This window comes from Heliangelus exortis, chromosome 3 (genome assembly GCF_036169615.1).
Source record: "Heliangelus exortis chromosome 3, bHelExo1.hap1, whole genome shotgun sequence".
Taxonomy (NCBI): Eukaryota; Metazoa; Chordata; class Aves; order Apodiformes; family Trochilidae; genus Heliangelus; species Heliangelus exortis.
The window spans coordinates 44,476,812-44,496,185 of record NC_092424.1 but is presented as its reverse complement, the minus strand read 5'-3'; the positions used below and the strand labels follow the sequence as shown (position 1 = coordinate 44,496,185).

The window sequence follows — 19,374 nt, the reverse complement described above, 5'->3', positions numbered from 1 at the left end:
GCTGTGGAGTGATTCGAACTTGGTGCCATTCCTACCATCCCCCAAATGCTACATGAAACACAATATATAAATGGGAGCATCTTCTATCTTCTATCTTCCTTCTTGGGAAATATAGTTAAAAAAATAATTTCCAGGAAGTTAATTGAGTTGTCATTTAGAATTGTATCTATATGATAGCAATTTTTTTTCAATTGGTAAATTTAAAAAAACTAGAACGCAGTCCAGATTTTGTCTTCAAAAAATGTAAATCCTTCAGGCTTATGTTTGTCCATCAAAATAAAAACATTACCTGCTTTAATGGCAAGAAACTGACTTAAGCAAGTCTGCAAAATTATATCAAAGCTTAGTCAAAAATGGCACGAGCCATAATGCTGAGCATAATGTTGAGAATAAGTAAAATGACATCAAGTGTGGTAGGATTGTTGATCTTAACTACACCTATAACAAACTGGGACCTTGAGTATGACTGCAGCTTCTAAAAGCGAAGCAGAAACTTATATCCTGTAACCATAATTTTAATTTTTTAAATCTTTTTCCAGATTCAAGATTTCTTCTCTGTTCTTTCAGTGTGGTACACCACTTGCCTGTGATGTTCCTGTCATGTCTCTGTCTTTTTCTGCTGTTCCTGTCTGATATGTCATCCACTGATGACCATTCTCACTTAGTGCTTGCTACTAACAGATTGGTAATTTTACTCATTTTCAGTGTCAACAGCACTGAATAGTCTAAGCACATATGTTGCTTCAAGTAAGGGTAGAAGCCTTAACTGCTTACCTATGACCTTTTGTCCCTCCTTTCTGATTACTTCCAAAAAAGTTTGCAAAGGCATCAGCTTTCAAACTTAAAATTTCTTTCTAGGTTGGCAGGAAGACTTCCCCCCACCTCCTTTCACACCTCTCCTTGCCCTGTATATACTCATTCATCAGTCATCCTGTACTGAAGAATATGAATCACTTTTTAAATAAGATACATCACCAGCAACAATCAGAAGCATCACAGAAAACATTGCCTTTCCCACATCAAAAGATGTCTATGTATTCTAATACTTAATACCCATTTGCCACTTAACATCTCAGTTTCATTCCTTGTGTGACCTTTGATGTATGTCAAGAAGATGTAAGTCATAGCCATTATGTAGCTGTCACAGTATTACATTATCAAAATTAAAAAGTACTGGAAATGGACAAGATAATAAATTAAGATTAACTTGCTTTCTCAAGAGATGACACAAAATGCCTACAATTTATATCTTTTTTTGTGACCAGTATTTAATTGCATTGTGTATTTGGTTCCAGAGGACAGGAAAAAAATAAGTGGTTGACCTTGACTACATGGCCAATGGATTTTTTTAGTCATTCACATCTCACAGCATCTAAATGAATTATCAAAACTTTAATTTTCATATACTGGAAGAGAAAATACAAGTGCTACAGGCAATGAACCAAAGAGTGCTATCAAACAGCTCAGCCTGCAAAAGAGGGTATTTTTAAGTTTGTGGTTAGTAAAATTCCAGCTGCAAAGTTAGAATCAGATTTGAGGAATAAGACCAAGCTCTCTAAAAGTTATGCAAATAAGAATCTGCTGGTTTAGGAGTTCTGGTTTGGTTTTGTTGTTTGGTTTTTTTTTGAGATAATCATTTGGGACTAGAGTGGAGATGTGTCATAGCATGGGCACAAACCAAGGAATCTTGCATAATCTAAATTTTTAGATCTATAAATCATGAGAAATTGCGTTGTTTTTTAAAGTAAAATACCCAGTCTGTAGGCAAAGCATAGAAATTGGATCTCTTGAGAAATTGGTAGCAGAAGTTAACCATTCAGCTTTTTCCCAGGACTGAGCCTTCTCTTTTTCTGTCAAATGGAGATAATTTAAGAGGACTGTTCTGAGACTTTAGTTGGCTGGGATGTATTTTAAAACTTAAGGTGCAAAACATAGTAATTGTTAAAAATTAACTCTTGAAGGCTTCATGATCTTCACTGTACTATTACTTTGTCTCATCATTGTCATTAATCGCAGATTATTCTGTTCCCTGTCAGGTTTGTCCATCCGAAGTGTCTGTTGGAAAGCGGACAGACTTTTAGCAGGGACGCAGGACAGTGAAATATTTGAGGTGCTAGTAAGAGAGAGAGATAAACCCATGCTGATTATGCAGGGTCATTGTGAAGGGGAGCTCTGGGCCCTGGCACTCCATCCAAAGAAGCCATTAGCGGTCACAGGCAGTGATGATCGATCTGTACGGTAAGGTTAGACCTTAATAATTTTTTTATCTGTTCATTCATGTACATGTTAGTTTGTAATTTGTTTGTTTTCTAGCCTTATGTTAGAACTCCATTAATACGACGTTCTTCCCCATGTTTTTCTTAGCATTTCCTTTGCTTTTTCTCTTCAGCCTTCACATTTGGGCTACACGTCGTGTAAATTAGTCAGTATTCATTCATTACTGTTCTGAACAGCAGGTGCAGCAATCTAAATGGAGTATGATCACCTCATACTTCTTTTCTGTTAATAATATGCAACAAGCTTAAAACCTAAATACCTTTGGCCAATGCTTTACACAGCAGGTGTCTGCCTCAGCTTCAAATGTTTAGAAAATCTGATCTAAAACCAATTCAGTTAAAATGTCAGAAAATGAGATTAATGAAAATGTACTGGCTTACCATCATTGAAAACAATCCTTGGGATGTTAAGTTGTAGCACTTGTGCCTCAAGCCTATGTAGCAGAGATTTGAAGTTTTGTACATATATTTGTGGAAGCTGTCACAAAGTCAGGGATGCTTCTTTTCTTGTCCCTGTTTAAATTTGGCAAACTGGAAAAAAATTATCATCTTTAATATGTGTAATAACACTTTATTGTGAACTTTGGAGATTAAGCTGATTATCACTATAGCTGGGTGTACTACCACACTCACATAGCTGTTGTGTGTTATCACAGCTGGGTAGGGGCACTGCCTGTTGTGAGCCATTTACCTGGGATTGAACTGGTTGAGATTTTCCTGACAGCCAAAGCTACCCATGGGGACTGCAGAGATTTTGGGGAAATCTGACTTTTTATGACAGTCTCCTGAGTCTTTTCTCAGACTGTGGCTCTGCCCTTGCCCTGAAGCCCTATCCTGTGCAGAGCAGCACTTACAACAGGGTTCATAACAGCTTGGTTTCTGAAACACTGGTTCCTCTAATGTCCTCCTTACTTGTTTCTCCTGACCCTTCTATTCTAATTTCTAACTGCTTCATCAGGTTTTTCTCCAACCCTATGGCAGATGAATGATGACTACTTTTCATGTTGTGTAGATAATTTGATTGCACATTTTTGGATCTACTCCAGGTGGTTACCAAACAGTTTCTTGGTGTGTATGGACTACTAGTCCACTTACATCAGAAACATGCGTGTCGATTCTACAGTTTGGCTAAATTTCAGTCTTTTACCACACATAAAGCTTCTAATCTATGCTACTTCAGATTCCACATAATACACAGATTCCTGCCACCTCTCACCTCTTTTCCTAACCATAGTTAAAATCCAGTGTGAAACTAGCAAAACAGACAGTTTTTGCCACAGTCATGTCATCTCTTTTTCCTGCACATTAGTGTTATTTCTTTCAGTGTATAAAATACATGGATAATCTCTTCTGCTTGGGTTTGTCTGCATAATTTTATGGACAAATTCACCCTGCTTGAGTTCTGGTAGGGTGGAAGCTGGTTCTGAAATGAGCTGCAAAGCTGGGATTATCATTGGGCTAATAAGGTTTTGAATTTATTATCTTGGACTCATCTCTTGGTTAGTGTGATGAATCAGCTCCAGTGTGGAGCCTGGATAATGTGCTGCTGACTCAAAGTGTGCTTGGAACAAACTGGTGCCCACCTATGAAAGACTATGCAAGCATTCTCTTTGTGCACATTAATCCTTAATTAGTGGTGCTCTTAAAATTATTATTGTTGTTATAGCTACATTATATTATAGTGATATAAAGTAGTTACATTATATTACGGATGCCTTTGAACACTTGCCACTTCATAAATGTGCATTTGTTAACAGTGCAGGTATTTTGCTGCACCACATGTGCATTTATCTAGTGTTTAAGTACTATAGAATGTGGGATTTGAATTCTGTTTCAGACAGTGCTAATTTTTTATGTACTAATGCTTCATGAAAGCCATTCCAGTGAAATATTAATGCTTTCAACAAGATTTTTAAAAAGCACACAAAAGCATTTTCTTAGTTTTATTTTTCAGTTAAAAAATTACTTTGATAGGAATGTTTCTCTGCCACTGTTTATTTTACTGGGTCAGTTTTCTTCATATTTGTTTATCAAATTACTTTGAAAAGAGTAGGTATGTAATATAAAGCTATTTCTTTTTACAAATAAAGTCTGACAGGTTATATTCTAATATTTAAGTAAGATGTCTAAGTGAAATGGACCTTTGTAGAGTTAAGGGGAATTGCTCTAGATTTTCTGTAGGACAGCTGAGAGAAGGCTTTAGCAAAATATAGGTTTCCTACATTTTCAACTTCAAAAATGTATCAACTAGGAAAGCTGCCTGCTTCCTCTCTCATAGGAAAAAGAAAATAAAGCACCATTCTCACCTCAATGCCAAGAGGCATACAGAAATATGTACAGAAACATTTGTTCAGTGAACCTCATGTCTTTTTGGAATGTAGTGCTAGGATGCCCAGCTCCAGGACCACAAGTAGCTGCTCTTCTGGTAGAAATCTCTGCTATGCTATCTGTCTTCTTGAATTATCTCATTCTCTACTCCTGCATGAATAAGAAGATTGATTAGAAAACTGAGAAAACTGTTTGTTTTTTTTTTTAAATTAATCCATTTTAATATTTAAATCTGATATTTTTATGTGGAACATTGTTCTGCCAGTTGAATGAAATGAAGCAACAATAAAGCTTCTGTCCTCAGCTACAGCGTTTTCTGCAAATGAAGTGGTTGTTAGTGAGCCTCTTGGGAGGCTGTAATCAGTATCTGCTCCAGTAAATAAACTCACTTGTCAGGTATATGACAGAAAAGACTGGAATATTCACTAATAAAATAATGTTTCATGAGCCTATTTGGTCTGTTTTTAAATCCAGTCATTAAAATAACGTATAGGAAAGTTGCCAAAGCATGGTAAAAAAACATCTTGGCCTCATTTGAAAATGCATACACTGCTAATGCAGAAATAGTTTATATATCTAGCCTTTTAAAGAAACAGTGTGATGAAGCATTATGGTGGAAAAGATATCTTTTGTATTTTCATAAGATAACCTAAGCTTTTATTTTGTCAGTTGTTTATGCAAATGCCTGTATATGTGTAAAATGTTGTTGTGGTTTTTTTTTTTCTAGTATAAAATTAAAAAGCTCACAATGGAATTTACCCTTCCATTAATTTGAAAAGCTTTTTCTAAGAAAATTTAATTATTCAACCTGCACTGCCATATATTGCAATTACTCTTCTAACATATTGAACAGTGATCCATCTGGAAGCAACATTTTTGAGGCAAATTTTACTCTGGCAATTCCTTTGAAATCATTCCAAAACCTTTCTGGTACATTCCATCTTGTACTGGGCTTACTTCTTCTCCCTAGCATGGCTGCTAAGAATCTTGCAGCTGAACCTACTTGTCTTTTTTCTTTGAAAACAGTTTCACTGTCCCTCCTCATGAAACCATACTTGGTGTTTTTTCAGAGAGAAACATTTTCCAAGTCCCTTCTCATTCTCAAACTCAGGAAACCATCAGTTTTCAGGGTTGATGATCCTAGACCCATGCTAATAACATTAACCTGCCAAGGCCCAAAGGGTTTCTGATTGAAAAGAAATTTTTAAGTCATAGAATACCATCTTTTAGCAATGAAGGCAGTCATATTCTGTAATATTTTTACTGAATTTATCAAACACTGGTTTTTTTTTCTCCTGTTATTCTTACTGCAGGGCTGTATCTAAATGGTACTGCTGAGAGTCTCAGAAACTTACTAATTTTGAGGTTATAGTCATGTTTTGTTTATGCTACTTGTTCTAGTGCCAGCATGGTCTTATGCCATAATTTTTCCAATGTGTGATGCTGTATTTTTGAAAGCAGTCTCTTTTTTCTGAGCCTTTGTTTCTCTAAGGTATAAAAGTTAAACCCTTTTGGTCTTTAGTTAATGTGATACAGTCTGCATTCCCTTAATTACCCTAATAATCCTTCACTGCATCTGTTTCTGGTTTCATTCCAGTTTCTTGAGATACTTTGTAATAAACATGCCAGATGATGTCACTGTGTGTTGCGTGCTACTGATTTTGTGTACCTCCTGGAATAGCACCCAGGATATATTTTAGGATCAAACTTCATTTTTCCTGTCTGCAACTCACTCATGAATCACAGTTGTTCTATTATTGAGTAACACTGTGAGCTCTTACTCCTTTTTGCTGGTTCCATGTGGATTTCAGTATTACAGGCATAGTGCTAGACATAAGACCCTGGACGTGCCCCATCATCAAGAGCCCTCTGTTTCTTCAAAGATGATGAATTCATCTCTGGGGTCACAGTGCCTTCCACCTTGCTGCCCACAGCAAATCTCATTAGTGTTCTCATCTGTTATGCCAGGGACTTCAGCAACAATATTAAATGTTACTATTCCAAAACTCATACTTAGAAATCTCACTGTTATCTTCCATATAGCGTAATAGTATCTTTCTATAAAGCTTGCTTAAAACTATATCCAGTATCATGTTACAGTTCTTGTACAATGGGGCATTTTCTTGAAGGCTACTATTCAAATAATTTACATAGTATTTTCTAAATCATTTAAAAATTAATCAGGTTGACAACGCTGTCCTTAAAACAAAGATAGTTAGATATTTCTGAATGAATTTTTTTGGCCAAGAAGTGTTTCACCTATTTTCTATTATACCATTAATGATTCTTTTCTTTTTTCTTTTTTTAATTTTTTAAATTTTTTTTTTGTAATCTTGCATACTGCTGGTATCCAATTGACCAGCTTGTAGTGACCTGAGAAACTCCCTTTATTCCTTAAAAAAAAAAAAAAAAGGTACATTATTTTCAGTTCTCAATCTTACGGCATAATTTATTGATTGATTCTTTCAAATGATGTATATCAGCAAGCAGTTTTGTCTACTAGTTCAATCAGGGTTATGACAAAATTTTCTCCATTGTTGGAATGTTTATGCTCTCTGAGTGTTGCTTTCACTTTCAGTGAAAATTTCAGTATGCTCTGCATTGACCCTCTGCTTTTTAAAATTATTCATCTAAGGGATTTCTATTACACCAGACTAGTAAAGTCTAGAGATAACACCAAATGATTATGTAATTTAGCTTCACCCTGTTTTCTCTTATCACAAAAATGTGTTCAGGTCTGAGGTGCCATCCCTGCTAGAATAGGGAACAGTGCAGATTCATTCATTTTGATATAAATTTGAACCCGGAGCTTCACTAGAAGGCATCTGAAAGCTTCATTTGATTTTATTTGCCAAGACATTCAGTGACACTGTTGGAAAATTCTGTGTCCATGTTTTGATTCAGGCAGCCATTGTACACACTGTTTCTAGATTGATAAGCAAGTCCAAGTTTTTAAAAACTAGACTTCATAGGTCTGTAAGCTCAAATCAGTGAAATTATCTTCATTCCATAGTTGGAAAGGAATTCAGTACATAATGAAATCTTAATATAAGATTTGCATGCAAATGGGCCAACTAAGTTGGACATTTTGGTTTTAGTTTTGTCAACATTGAAGTAATTGTGCAATTAAGAAAAATCTTTCCTGCTTTCAATTTCCTCTGCAGGTTATGGAGCCTTGCTGACCATGCCTTGATAGCTCGGTGCAACATGGAAGAAGCAGTGAGGAGTGTGTCTTTCAGTCCTGACGGATCCCAGCTAGCACTGGGAATGAAGGATGGCTCCTTCATTGTTCTTCGAGTACGGTGAGAAAATATTATATTAGTTTCTCATGTTACTGGTTTTTTTCCCCTGAGTAGCTTAATTTATTCTGAAACTATATATATATTTTGTGAAGAGAAATGTGCATAACAGAGGTAACATGGTTTTGATCATACGATTAATTTCCTGCCATATACAAGAATGAATATTTTGCAAAACAATCAGTGATTGAAAGATGTTTTTAAGCATTTGCGAGATACGTATGTGAATTCTGCTTTTCATATTAGGTGACAAGCCTTTTTTGCATGAATGCGTTGTATGCAGTAGGCATTTTCTCTGTGGAATACTCTTATGGAAGACACACAAAAGCAGATGAAACACAAAATTGACCATAGAGTGAAACAACCAAACAAAATGCTGTGATTTCAAAGCACATAAACTATTTTAATTGATACTTGGGAGATTTTCTTGCTTCCTTAACATTACTCTATATGTTTGCTATGCATATATTTAAAATACTTCGAACTCCTATCTGGTAGGGAGGGAAGACCCTGTATTGTTCTGCTTTAATGATTGAAACTTCACAAAACTCAAGTGGTCTGTTCATATTAATTTAAAATCTGTTTCAAAGACTAGTATTTTTCTAAAGAAGTTAATCTTCTTTGTCTCACAGTAATCTTCTCTTTGCTAATTTGTTTGTCTCTTTGCTAACCTCACATTATTTGTGATTCAGCTGGTGCAGAGTGATAATGACAAAACTGGCATTATTCCTGGAAGACTGGCAAACACCCTTGTGTAAGGCCCTGGGTGCAATTACTTCTCTGTCTGTTCAGGCTAACAAAGCTGCAGCTTGTGATCCAGAAAATGTGAATGATGGCAATGTGTTTTGCTGGAATTTTTTTGAATCACATAATCAGCGACATTAAGCTTCGCTCTCCTTTTTCTTGGCCATTGATCTAGATTGATGGAATAATCCAGAGAATGAGCTGCTCTCTACTACTGTGGAAGAGTTATGGTCCAAGTTTTCAGTAGTATGGCAGAGCTATGAACATTTTTTTTTCCCCAAAACATTTTTTAAGGCAAAAATGCTTATGAATAAATAAGAATTTTCCTAGCAAAAATTCTGCTGTTAATAACATTTTGGAGCGTCACCATTCTAAAAGAAATTTCCAACAAAATTGTTCTGTTTGTTTTTTTAAGTGGTGGATATTCTGTAATATTAACCTTTCTATTCATATGAACATCTCCCAGAACTCTCTGTCCTTCAGGTTGTCTTTCAGGACTCTGCCTTTAATAGTACCTATGTATCAGCATTTTAAAGATATATCACTAAAATTTATTAGTTTTTAAATAAATTGAGATTTTTCATTAACGTGGTAGTTCCAGCAGTAATTCATTAAAGCAGAAATCAGGAAAAATATTTTTAAAACTTAGTTGTAGAAGTATGGCACCTGCACAAGACTCTTTCTCACAATATTTCCTTACAGGCCAAATGTATGATCTGGTGTGGATTATCTTTATAAATACCAAATTAATAGCTCTGAGAGTGGTTTTGTTGTCTGCATTTGCAATCACTGAAGTTTTTGGTTCCTTGGTTGCATAGGAAAGGGATTTATATCATGTTGTAGCTAGGATAGGGAAGAATTGAAAATTTTTTTTAAAGACTGTATAGCTGTCTTGATTTTTTTCCAAAGGCACATGCAAGCTATTGTCACTTGTGTGTTTGGCATGTAGGATTAATCATATGTAGTTCTAGCAGTCTAATTCTCAGCCTCTAATCTAAACTGTTTATCTGTCTCCCAAAAATAGTAAATATGGTGCAAAGGGTATCATCTGCCATTTTAATGTGCTCTTGTGAGGGACAGGCTAATTGTTCTTTAGATGAAACTAATTTTCTATAGTTGTTTGGGGTTTTTTTTAATAGTCTGATCTGGTTTAGACTAGAAAGCTAACTGTTTTACAGCTACAACTAGGTGAACGGAATGAAAAGTATCATTGACAGGTAAAGGTGTTTCTAATTTTGCTTTAGAAGTATGATTATACTGGTGTTCAGTTCTGTGCTTCTCACTACAAGAAAGACATTGAGTTGTTGGAATGAGTTCAGAGAAAGGCAACTGACCTGGTGAAGGGTCTGGAGAACAAGTCTTGTGAAGAGAGGCTGAGGGAACTGGGAATGTTTAGTTTGGAGCGGAAAAGGCTGAGACGAGACCTTATTGCTTTCTACAGTTACCTGAAAGGAGTTTGTAGTGAGATGGGGGTTGACCTCTTCTCTCAAGTAACTAATGATAGGACTACAGGAAGTAGACATAAATTGCACCAGGGGAGGTTTAGACTAGATATCAGGAAGACTTTTTACAGAAAGAATAGTCAGGCTGCCCAGGGAGGTGGTGGAGGTATTAAAAAAAACATGTAGATGAGGCACTTCAGGACGTGCTATAGTGGGTGGTGAATTTTTTCTTTCTGACTTGACGGTTGGACACGGTGATCTTAGAGATCTTTTCCAACTGTGACAGTTCTGTAATTCTGTGATTTTTTGCCTTAAATGTTTGCTGATTGCATGTTCACAACTTTACAGTTCCCATTTTCTATATTGGTTCTTGCAGGGACATGACAGAGGTTGTTCATATTAAAGACCGAAAAGAAGTAATCCATGAAATGAAGTTTTCACCAGATGGCTCTTATCTTGCTGTGGGTTCTAACGATGGCCCGGTGGATATCTATGCAGTTGCTCAGAGATACAAAAAGATAGGAGAATGCAACAAATCTGCTAGTTTTATAACTCACATTGACTGGTCTGTGGATAGTAAGTTCTTGCAAACAAATGATGGTGCAGGAGAGAGACTGTTCTACAAGATGCCATGTAAGTTTACAAGTGGCTTAGGTTATGAACAAGTAAAAATCTTCAGTGGTGATGTGAAGAGAACACCAAAAATAATATGTGAACATTACATCTGCCAGCAGAGTTTCTTGACTCAAACTTATATGAATACCTAACATTTTTTAAACTTTTATATGGTTTTAGCACATTTATGTGCAGCTGCATTAGAACTTGTAAAATCTGTGAAGGCGTCAAAACAAGTATGGGATTATACTATTTTAAAATAAAATTGTGAATATTTATAATTTATTGAGGTTAAAAGACTAATCTCATGAACAATACACAGATAAATGTGATGAAAAGAAATAGAGTTTACTGAAAAAACAAATCATTAAACAGATTATTCACTTGCATCTTTTCAGCTGGGAAGCATCTATCTAGCAAAGATGATATAAAAGGAATTCACTGGGCCTCATGGACCTGTGTGATAGGATCTGAAGTGAATGGAATTTGGCCAAAATACACTAACATTACAGATGTCAACTCTGTGGATGGAAATTACAACAGCTCAGTGCTAGTGACTGGAGATGATTTTGGGTTGGTTAAATTATTCAGATTTCCATGTCTAAAGAAAGGTAAGATAATATTTTGTATTTCTGAAAAATGCAATGTTTACTTTGATGCCATATCAGTATATCTTCTAGTGGTGGCTTTTGATTCTTAACTCAGATTAGTGTGTGCACAATTCATATTAGTATTAGTGGACATAAGGATGAGACTTTAATACTCTGTATCTGGCAGTTTCTTCCAAATGTGTATGTACTTGGTTTGAGAACTGTTGAGAATGTATAGTCCAACGTGCTTATTCTGATATTACCTTTTCAAAAACTAATTCAGCAAGATTTTACATCATATAAAAAATTATCAGCACCAAATGCAGTAGTGTAATTCATCCAAATTTATGGTAGTAACAATTGCAGAAAAATCAGTATTGTTTCACTGTCTGCTAGCATGTGTCAGTGTAGCTCTGTGTGAGCTATTTGCTTCATATCTATTCTTTATCAATGATTGTTTCCTCAGTTTTTGGACTGTGCTGGGCAAACAAAGCCTAAATACAATATTTTGGCTTTTGGTGATATTCAGTGTTCGATTTGATATCATATAATTTCTGATAGTGACTTCTGAATTTCTGCATCTAGTATGATAAACAATTCACATATGTAATTCTCATCAGCAGTAATGGCCATAAAGGTGAAAACTGAACCATGTGTGTATCTGGCACTTCCTGCCAAGATTTAAGTGTTTTTTGGAAAATGGAAGCAAATCTATTGTTCATACTATTTTATGCCATTTCTTTTTAGTTACTATTAGTATCAGGATATAAAGAGGCATTTAATTCTTTCCTTTTGTAATTTTTCATAAGTGTGCTTAGACTGTGTTTCCAATAAAAGCCTAACTTTATTAATTACAATGTTAATTTTCTTTTCTTATTACACACTATTCTATTTTTGGTTTTTAGGAGCTAAATTTAGAAGATATGTTGGCCACTCAGCACATGTAACCAATGTCCGTTGGTCCCATGATTTTCAGTGGGTTTTAAGTACAGGAGGTGCTGATCACTCTGTTTTTCAGTGGCGTTTTATTCCAGAAGGGATAACAAATGGTATCCATGAAACATCTCCACAAGGTAAAAATAATCTCTTCTTAATTATTTACTAAAAAAAATGACAGAGAATACAATACTGTTGGAAAAGCTTTTATTGAATTAACATAAATTAGTTTTATTATAATTCTGTGGAATTACATACACTCAGTTGCTTTTCATGAGCAACCATTTTTTTCAGGCAAGGTATGCTAAAGCCTCTTCTGCAATTTATGTTTGGCAATACATGAGAAGTATTTTTCAAAGTGTGTGGAAAAAGAAAGATTAGATTTTCAAAATCAGCCATGCAACTTGCATTCAGAAGTCTGACTACACATGTTGAATTCTTTCACTTTCTTTACAGTGCAAATTCACATACATATGTGATAGTTGTACTGTAGAATTTTTTCCTTTTTATATCCATGATACTTGAATTATTCTATGAAAGCCATACTAATGACAGCTGAAAATGGGATGCCATTCTGTGAAAGGGCACATACGCCATAGCTGCACAGTTTGGTAAAATGTCTATGTTAAAGCAAATCTTTTTAAAAACAGTGACCACACTGAAAATTTTTACTCACCATTTCTCTATGCTATCACTCCAAAGCTTGTTAAGAAAATAGTATTCTCTTAGATGATGGAAATGTCCTGGTAACTACTGTTATTATCTTTCCCTCTGCCACCTTTCTGCCCCAGGCATTGAAACAAGGGAAACAAAAACAAAACTGACACATTCAGTCAGCCCACATGATTTTTAGAAGCTGCTTAAGCTTCCAAAATTTTTATATACTGTTTTGCACGTAGTCTAAATTATAGAAAACTGTCTCATGCTATTTTCTTGTGATTAGATGTGTTATATACTGATTTTATATTTTTCTTTTTAATGTAGAGGGTGGTGTTGATTCCTACAGTGAAGAATCTGATTCAGATTTATCTGATGTGCCAGAGTTAGATTCTGACATTGAGCAGGAAGCTCAAATCAACTATGATCGCCAGGTGAGTAAACATTAACACCCTGTACCAATTACCTGACCATCTATCATGAGTAAAGATAAGCAGAAGACACTTGGAGCAAATTCATCAAACTATGCTACGAAGATTATTTTGACAGGTTTTGTCTGGTTACACAACCAATATACTGCATATTCAAAGCAGAATACTCTTAATGAGTATGAAACCTGTATAATGCATTTATTTGTGACAGATTCTTTTTTATTGCCAAGGACAACAATGTTCAAGAATTAAAATTGCCCTTACGATTCTAACTATTAAAATCATTAAAATGAGAACCAAGTAAAATTGGTCTCTAATAATCATTTGATACACTTACAATTTTTTCTGTTTTCAGTCCAACTATGTTCCAAGATAAATTAAGATATATTTCTTACGTGCAAAAGCAAATCAAATAAGTATTCTGTACTGCACTGATTCTTTTCTGACATAGTAGTATGGCATTCCACACTAACCTGATCTTTCAGTGGTGATATCTGCTTCATCATCATGGGCTTGCCTGGTGATCAGGGCTGTTGCCCAAAGTTGCATACCATCATCAAACCTGTGCTCATGTCCCTCAGGCACTGTGGGACTGCAGTCCCCTCTGTGAGGGCACTCTCTTGGCTGGCCTTACCATGCTTAGCTCTTGGCTCCTTTCACAAAGCAATTTTGACTTGCTGCTCCTTGATGTGAGATTTCACTCTACCTGCATCATAATGATTTGCACCCACACTACTATATTAGAAAACCTTATTCAAGAGAGAAAGTCACATTAAGTTTAGCAAATGCCAGGGTAAAAGATCATATTGCTTGTTTTATGATTACACCTTCCTGCAGGACCTGATTTAGTATATGAGATATTTAGTTCTTACTAAACAAGAAACTGTTCAGTTTTTTTCCCTCATAAGGCCATGCCACATTTATTGCACATTGCTTCAACATGTCTCTGAAGACAGAATATTCTTTCTGAAGACAGAATTATTTCCCTTGTGGTTCCTTCAATTCCATTCATGATACCGAGTGCTTTACAAACACTGATCTTAACAACATTCTGTGGTGTTCAAGGTTGATCGATCATCCTTGTTCTGAAGGAAGGTAAACATTAACATCAAATTCTTCTGTCTGTCTTCTGACTTTCACTCCTATTTAAAATCACCTAGAACCTGATTTTCAGGAGCTTCTTGGCAGTGTGGACAGAATCTTCCTTGTCACCTTGTCCTGTCACTTTGTCAGCTACAATGCTAAAAGATTAGAAGCCTGGTTCAAGTTGGTTTGAGTGATTTAATGGTTGTCATGCTGTCTAGAACATGGAAGGGTCGCCGCTAATGTTCTGTGTAGTTGGAACAGCCAAGGACTGGTTTTGTCTTTTCTCCTCACTTTCCAGATTCTGTAATAAATTTCATAGACCTTTCTGACAGTGGCTTATTTTACCTCTTTATTACAGAGATCAGCTTTGTTTGCCAATAAACAGAGGTTTTGTCAGACTTTCTTCCTCCCCCCTCATTTACTCCAAGTCTCACTAGAGTGCTTGTTCCATCCTCCTTCTCTCCTCCTTTTCCTGATTTTCCGTCTGTAATCAAATCAACAGCATCCTCCTCCACACTGTCTATGAGACAAAAAGGACATCTGAGTTTAAAAGTAAAAGTGAAAAAATAGTTGTAGACAGCAGGTTAATGCATGAAAAAGCTAGAAGCAACTTTAAATAGAATCTCATACAGGAAGTGTGAGACAACTTTGAGATGCAGTCTACATTTTATTAAATTAATTTACAAAAGCACATAGAAACAAAAGCATTAATCTTATTTTGAGAATTGAGTTTATTTTTTGTTTGCTTTCTTTTTCAATTTAATGGATAAAGCAGGATAGAGGATTCTAGACTTTGAGATGCATTAGAAAATGATGATCCCATACTCTGTTCCACTGGTAGCATTCACTGATGAGCAAGAGTAAATGGATGAGAACACTCAGGATAAATTACATTACGTACAAGTGACTGACACAGGATGTTAAGACTTTGCCTACCATTTCAAAAAGTCAGGCTGTTATATGAGCACCTTTCTTGTAAAAATCCAGTATTCCATCTTTGTAGTCAGGTAGATATCTGTGGGATATTGTAATTTCATTGTCATTTTTTTCACAAAATCCAGGGAGTAGAGGCACAGAAATCAGTCAATAAAGCTGTATTTCAAGGCTTTGTCAGTGCCAGCTTTGAAGACGCTTCTAAAATCTTCTGCAGCTCCACTGAGTTTCAACATTTCTGAAGTATTTAAATGTACAGTATTTTGTGTCTTTAGTGTATTTGTAGAACTGCAATTCAGCTTTGTGATTCTGGCCACACTGGCAAATCAATTACATGCTCTTGGTTACTGTGTATTTCATCATAATTCCTAGATAGAATTAATTTGTTATGTTCAGCTTTGCCTATGTACATTGAAGCACCTACAAATTTAAAAGATACTTGAGAGATTTCCAGTCAATATTTAAATTCCTTTTCACTAAGTGTCACTGGAGTCTTCTAGAAAAAATACACTGTTGATGCTACTGCAGTTTAATGATCTGGGGCACTCATGTCAGGGGACTTCATTGTCTGGAAAACATTTATCTGAACATATGAAGAGTTCTGTAGGGAGCAATAGTCTTCTATGTTGTAACTACTGAACATCCATTAACATGTATCAAATGTAACATTTAAAAGAAAGTCACTTTGTATTCATATATACAAATATTTAGAAAACTGGAGACGTGCAATTAACTTTAACAATTATTCTCAGGTTTACAAAGAAGACCTACCTCAGCTGAAACAGCAAAGTAAAGAGAAAAACCATTCTGTGCCATTCCTTAAAAGAGAGCGAGCACCTGAGGACAGTTTAAAGTTGCAGTTTATACATGGGTACAGTGATATTAAATAATACTCTTTTTTTCTGATTGTTAAAGTATCCTAGCAATGCTGCTGACTTTATGTCAGAGCATTTAGCAAAGTTCTCTTCAGTGTTTATCCACAATTAATTTGTTTGTTGTTATTACTGTGGGTAATTTTTGATAATTTTTTTTAGGTTGTATTTGTTAAGGAACAGGAGAAGGTTATAATACTGTAGCTGTATCATGAATATTATATCAGTGTTGCATTATATAAAACTACATTTTAAACTAGCTGCTCATTACACCTTACAATTCTTGGAGCAAAGATTTTCTTTTGAAGCTGACTGTGATACCTTTAATTTCTTAGAATGCCTGATACAGTTCTGCTTGAATCCACTTTCCTGTAAAACTTAACTGCATACAATTTTATGTATATTATATATTCTTTTTATGAAATCAGTACTAATTTAGGATTTAGGTGCAAAGTAAACCATGAGACAATTCTTGAATGTCTGCTCTTGGTAGGAATAGTCTCTCCCTCCTAGTGTGCTGTGATTTATTTTTTTTTTCCTTAGCTAAAGTTGATTTGGCAGCTCTACTCTTTTCAAGCACAAATAATTTGCACAAGTTGTTACACAAAGTACCAGAATGGTTTTGAGACAGAATATAACCCTTTTTTGTACTAATTTTAGTTATAGAGGCTATGACTGTCGAAATAATTTGTTCTACACACAAACTGGAGAGGTGGTGTATCACATTGCTGCTGTAGCTGTTGTTTATAACAGGCAACAACACACTCAACGACTGTATCTTGGCCATGATGATGACATCCTCAGCCTAAGCATTCACCCAGTGAAAGACTATGTTGCAACTGGACAGGTGGGTATTTAGAAGAGATGATCTTAACAAAACATGGGAATAAATTCCCTTTGCAATATATGATTAGGAAAAATATGGTTCTCTTTGTCCTGCAGTATACTTTTCCCCCCTAAATATATGTAAGCTCTGTACTGTTTCCTATATCCCTGCCAAATTCCTGGGGAGTGCTGGACTGGACACTATTGAGGTGATTGTTAAATCATTCCTATATAACAGAGAATCTGTCAGTCTTGCAAAAAGTCTTACATTCACTTTGAACCTTAGCTTTCATCTATAAAGTGCAGGAGCTGTATTTTATCTACATCCCAGGAGACTTTGGGGTTTCAAAAATCTCAGTGGTTTTTTTTTGCTGCAGTAGCATTCAAAAGCCTTACTCAGATAAAGGATATTTTATTTTGAGCATTCTGCTGATATCTGGTACAGAATATGATATATTCAGTATATTCACATATATTCATACTTACTGATAAAACATATCATTAATAGTATACTGTTTTGGAGACTATATACTGATATTTCTCAAAAATATCAAATCTTGAAAAATATAAAATACGGCAAGTGGAAAAGTAGTTACCTCTGCAGTGTTTTGAAGATAGGATAGTGCTAATTACTGAAACTATGGGTGTGCTTTATGTACTTTTTTCTGCTTTTGTGAGCAAATATTCCAGTTAACCCTCTGATTTAGGTTGGTAGAGATGCTGCTATCCATGTTTGGGACACACAGACACTGAAGTGTTTGTCATTGCTCAAAGGCCAGCATCAAAGAGGAGTGTGTGCACTGGATTTTTCAGGTAAGCCATGACCTACCTTTATCTAAATGACTAATTAAAAAGCAGTCCTTATAGTGAAATCTTAATTTGAATAGCCAGCTGATTTTATAACCAACACAAATTTTACTTAAAAGTCTTCTGACAGTTTTGATAAAACTGTAGTGAAGTCAGTTATGGACCATTTGTCAGTCAATCAGTAACTGATTTTTGTGATGTCTAATGCATAATACCAAGTGCATAGCTGTGAACTCTGATGGTCTACACAGTGGTATAATAATTTAAAAGCAGGAAATATGATGATTTTAAGTGTATAAGTGAGATGGAAATGTGATCTGTAGGTTCATATGATTCTTCAAATTTGCTCACAATTCCCACATCTTGCAGTGAGTTTACAGAAGAAGCTAATGTGACAAACAGCTGTCTGCTGTTTCTCTTACTTGTGTTTCTGAGAAGGGTGACCTAAATTGTCTCAGTTTTTAAAGGGTAATTCTCGTATTCAGCATCAGAAAGCATTATCCAAATGGTGGTGACTGACCTTTGCATCTTTATAGAAGGGCTTAAAAATTCATTCTCTTTTTCTAGTAAAAAAAAAATCTGAACTATCTATTCCTTAATCTGATTTTTTCAACAAAACTTTATTTCATATTCTCTCCTCTAGAAATATGGTAACAATCCATTAGAACATTGATCTCATTTATGAGACAGGATTACATGAAAGAAGTTTTACTTCCACAAAGATAAGTCTGTGGAACCGAGCCATATTCCATTGTCAGAAGAGGAGTCTTGGTATTTATATAAGAGCTGGAATTCAAACTTGCTGGTCCATTGTGGCTTGCAACCTGGCTCTGAAAGCAGATATGTTACCAGAAGAAGGGAAAATGGATAAGGATGATTTCATTGACATAGCATGAATAGTTGTTAAAAAATCCTCTAATTAAGATCCCTAGTGGAACAGATGTTCATATATTTAGGAAATAACTTTGTGGTTTACATTTTTAACAAAAAAATAGATTCCTCTACGCTAGTACAGAATCCATCTACTTCTATAAACTGTTAAAATCTTATTTTAATAATTCTTATTAAAGAGTAAGCTGTCCACATATTCTGTGGACATAAACCTGTACAAGAATAGTAAAGCTCTTTTAAAAAGTAGTGACCACTGGCATCACCTTAGGACTCGGTCCTGAGGGTGCTGATACTGCATTCCTAACTGCTAAGGTACTTGGCATGGAGAGGAGCAGATAGTAGTGCAGATACACACCTCGTTAGGGGTTCAAAGTACTGCTTTGGTCTTATGTAGGGGCAGTTTTGTTGTGGTAGAAATAGAGATTTCCAAATTAGGTTCAGGTAACACTAGTTGAAGCTTAAAGAAGGAAACCCAAAACTCCCAACCTTTTTTGATCTAACAGCTGACTCTGGTCTTTCTGCACTCTCTAAAACATCTGCTTTTGGCCACTACTGAAAACAGAGTAGAGAGCTGGGTGACTTTAGTAGGACCTTTCCGAGATTGTTACAATTCAAAGATTATAATTTCATTCATGAAATATT

At 35.4% G+C, this 19,374-nt stretch overlaps 1 protein-coding gene across 6 annotated transcripts in view; it reads left to right on the top strand.

The window, feature by feature from the left end:
• Positions 1 to 19,374, top strand: part of EML6 (EMAP like 6) — a 115,460-nt gene that overhangs the window by 50,068 nt on the left and 46,018 nt on the right. For all 6 annotated transcript variants that reach the window (XR_011725188.1, XR_011725189.1, XR_011725187.1 and 3 more), the window contains exons 8-16: positions 2,037 to 2,238; positions 7,769 to 7,906; positions 10,466 to 10,722; positions 11,103 to 11,315; positions 12,200 to 12,367; positions 13,215 to 13,321; positions 16,090 to 16,208; positions 16,870 to 17,056; positions 17,742 to 17,847. Coding sequence is in view for 3 of the 6 variants with exons in the window: in XM_071740397.1 (XP_071596498.1) it covers positions 2,037 to 2,238; positions 7,769 to 7,906; positions 10,466 to 10,722; positions 11,103 to 11,315; positions 12,200 to 12,367; positions 13,215 to 13,321; positions 16,090 to 16,208; positions 16,870 to 17,056; positions 17,742 to 17,847 (1,497 nt within the window). In the remaining 3 variants the exon portion in view is untranslated. The remainder of the gene's footprint in view (positions 1 to 2,036; positions 2,239 to 7,768; positions 7,907 to 10,465; positions 10,723 to 11,102; positions 11,316 to 12,199; positions 12,368 to 13,214; positions 13,322 to 16,089; positions 16,209 to 16,869; positions 17,057 to 17,741; positions 17,848 to 19,374) is intronic.